At 37.4% G+C, this 2462-nt stretch overlaps 1 protein-coding gene across 1 annotated transcript in view; it reads right to left on the minus strand.

The window, feature by feature from the left end:
* LOC110457830 (pescadillo homolog) overlaps positions 1-2462 on the minus strand; it is a 34811-nt gene that overhangs the window by 5310 nt on the left and 27039 nt on the right. Inside the window, exon 14 of the mRNA XM_021509258.1 lies at positions 775-823. Within this exon, the coding sequence (XP_021364933.1) occupies positions 775-823 (49 nt within the window). The remainder of the gene's footprint in view (positions 1-774; positions 824-2462) is intronic.

Genomic DNA, 2462 nt, shown 5'->3' on the forward strand with positions numbered 1-2462 from the left:
ATGTTAAACAGCTAGCGTTGTCAATAACATTTGGAGTAAGACGGCATTTCAGAGGTATACACGGTGGGTCAAGTGGTAGATCGAAGCCGTCAAGTATACAGTTTAAGTGAAGTTTCTATTTATAGTAACAGTGACCTTGACCTTTGACCTTCGGACCTGAAAAGCAATCCCAAGCAAGCACTTTTGGTAAGGAAGCACTGTATGAAGTTTGAGTTTGATCGGCCCAAGGAAACTCAAGTTATCACACGAAAACAGATTTTCTATTTATAGTAACAGTGACCTTGACCTTTGACCTTTGGACCTGAAAAGCAAACCCAAACAAGCACTTTTGGTAAGGAAGCACTGCATGAAGTTTGAGTTTGATCGGCATAAGGAAACTCAAGTTATCGCACGAAAACCTCTGTTCGGACGCTGCCGCCGACAAAGCAATACCTATGTGTCACCAGCTTTTCGCAGGCGACACAAAAACGATAAATGTGACCTTTCATGACCTTGAGATAACCCTGTATTGCTGCACATATATGTAGAAAACAAATTACCTCCTATTATTACCTTGACCCTTAAGTGTGGGTCATGTTTGTGAATAAGGGGCCCAATGGGCCTGTCGCTCACCTGTAATTCATCTTGCATTTTGATAGCAACAGATGATTTCAATCCTGTTCTTTAAACAAAGTAAAAAATATTGCTGAATATACTATATATGCTTGAATGATTGTTTAATATACCTGTGATAGTTCAATCTAATTCTGTATTATGTTCATAAAATCAACATACCTTCTTCCTCCTCCTCCTCCTCCTCCTCCTCATCATCATTCTGTTCATCCTCCTCTCCTACTCCTACAAAAAGGCAAAACGTTTTAATCAATTATCATCTCCTGAAGTTAACTAATAATAATTACTGGAATAAGTAGCCAACTTTTTTGACTTCAATACTTATTCCTGATTTTAAATATATTGAATCAGGAAACAAGTACCAAACTTTACATCCCCATACAGACGATGTCATGTTGGCTACTTTTCTTTTGTCATGACAAACTCGAGGATGGAACCTTTGAGTTTTGAAGATAAGGTAATTAAGGTATTGGTGAGAGAGATTTCCATTATCAACATATAAATCTCAACAATCATACAAAAGCGACTAGTTTCTTAAGATCGAGAAAATAATTCATTATGCTATTACCAAAACCATTTCACTGTCCCTATATTAAGATATTCCATGCTTTATTTTCAGAATTTCATCTTCCACACATTAATCATGTACTGTATGTACATTTCATATTGTAAAACACGAAATGTCGGCCCTTGTTTAATCTCCGTCGATTGGCAGTTAAATTCAACAGTGTTCAAAATCTTTATTAACTTTAATAGAGTATATATCATACAATAAAAAGATGACACAACAACATCAACAGAAGTACTGATCCGTAACTTTAAATTAACTCATTCACCCCTAAAACACATTTGAACTCTTCCAATTCAAAGGTTGGCATAGTTCATTATGAAACTTCAGGGGTGAATGAGTTAAGTCACTATGTTGCCTTGCTGGGGACACTGAAAGCACTGAACCTATCACATAGCACCTTCTACTTGGTGTATAACGATGATATATATTCCTGAAACATTTTATCAAAGCACCCTTTTTATAATTGAAAACTGAACTTACAACGATTGCATCCCCAACTGCCTGTTTGACTAGCTATTGCCATCATTATTATGATTTTCACACGATATTTGATAAAGCACCTGGGTTTTATACTCTATAAAGCACCAATTTATGTACACAAATAATACATGGTTAAAGGCTTTGTAATTGTATGATAAATAGAACACAGCAGCGGTTTATCAGGATACTTTTTAGGTCCAATTAAAGGACCCAATCCCAATTGAAAATGTGGTTTTTCCAAATTTGCCCCTTTAAATACAAATATTAATAACTCCTGACGATAAACTGCATTCTCAAAATGCAGCACACGCAGGAAAAATAGAAGGATTACATTGTTATAAGGAAAGGCTTCGGTAAAAAGTAAAATCATTACAGGAACTGTTATCTGAACCCCTATGATAAACCTCTACACAGATATATACAATTAAAACAATCAACACAGTATGGCAGTGTATTTTGAAGTTTCTGCCTTGCAAAGCACCAAATACTGTTTTCCTATACAGAGTATAGCGGCTCTGTTTTAATAGGATTTTATCAGATCTTATTCAACGCTGCCTCTGTATCACTCTCAATACAAAAGGTCAAGAGGACCTGTATTTCGAGATTGCCGTATTAAGGTTCGGACAGTTAAACACTTGGCCATCACTTCACAGGTCACCGATTCAGTACCTGAGTCCTCGCCACCGTCCTGTCGGCTAAGGAGGGCCAGCCTCTCCGGCGGTATGTAGTCATCTTCCTGTTCCTCTACGAAGGGCGACAGATGGGGGGGTAACACAGCACCGATGAAGTAGTCCTCCAC

The sequence above is a fragment of the Mizuhopecten yessoensis genome, unplaced genomic scaffold, assembly GCF_002113885.1.
Source record: "Mizuhopecten yessoensis strain PY_sf001 unplaced genomic scaffold, ASM211388v2 scaffold9331, whole genome shotgun sequence".
In the NCBI taxonomy this organism is placed as follows: domain Eukaryota; kingdom Metazoa; phylum Mollusca; class Bivalvia; order Pectinida; family Pectinidae; genus Mizuhopecten; species Mizuhopecten yessoensis.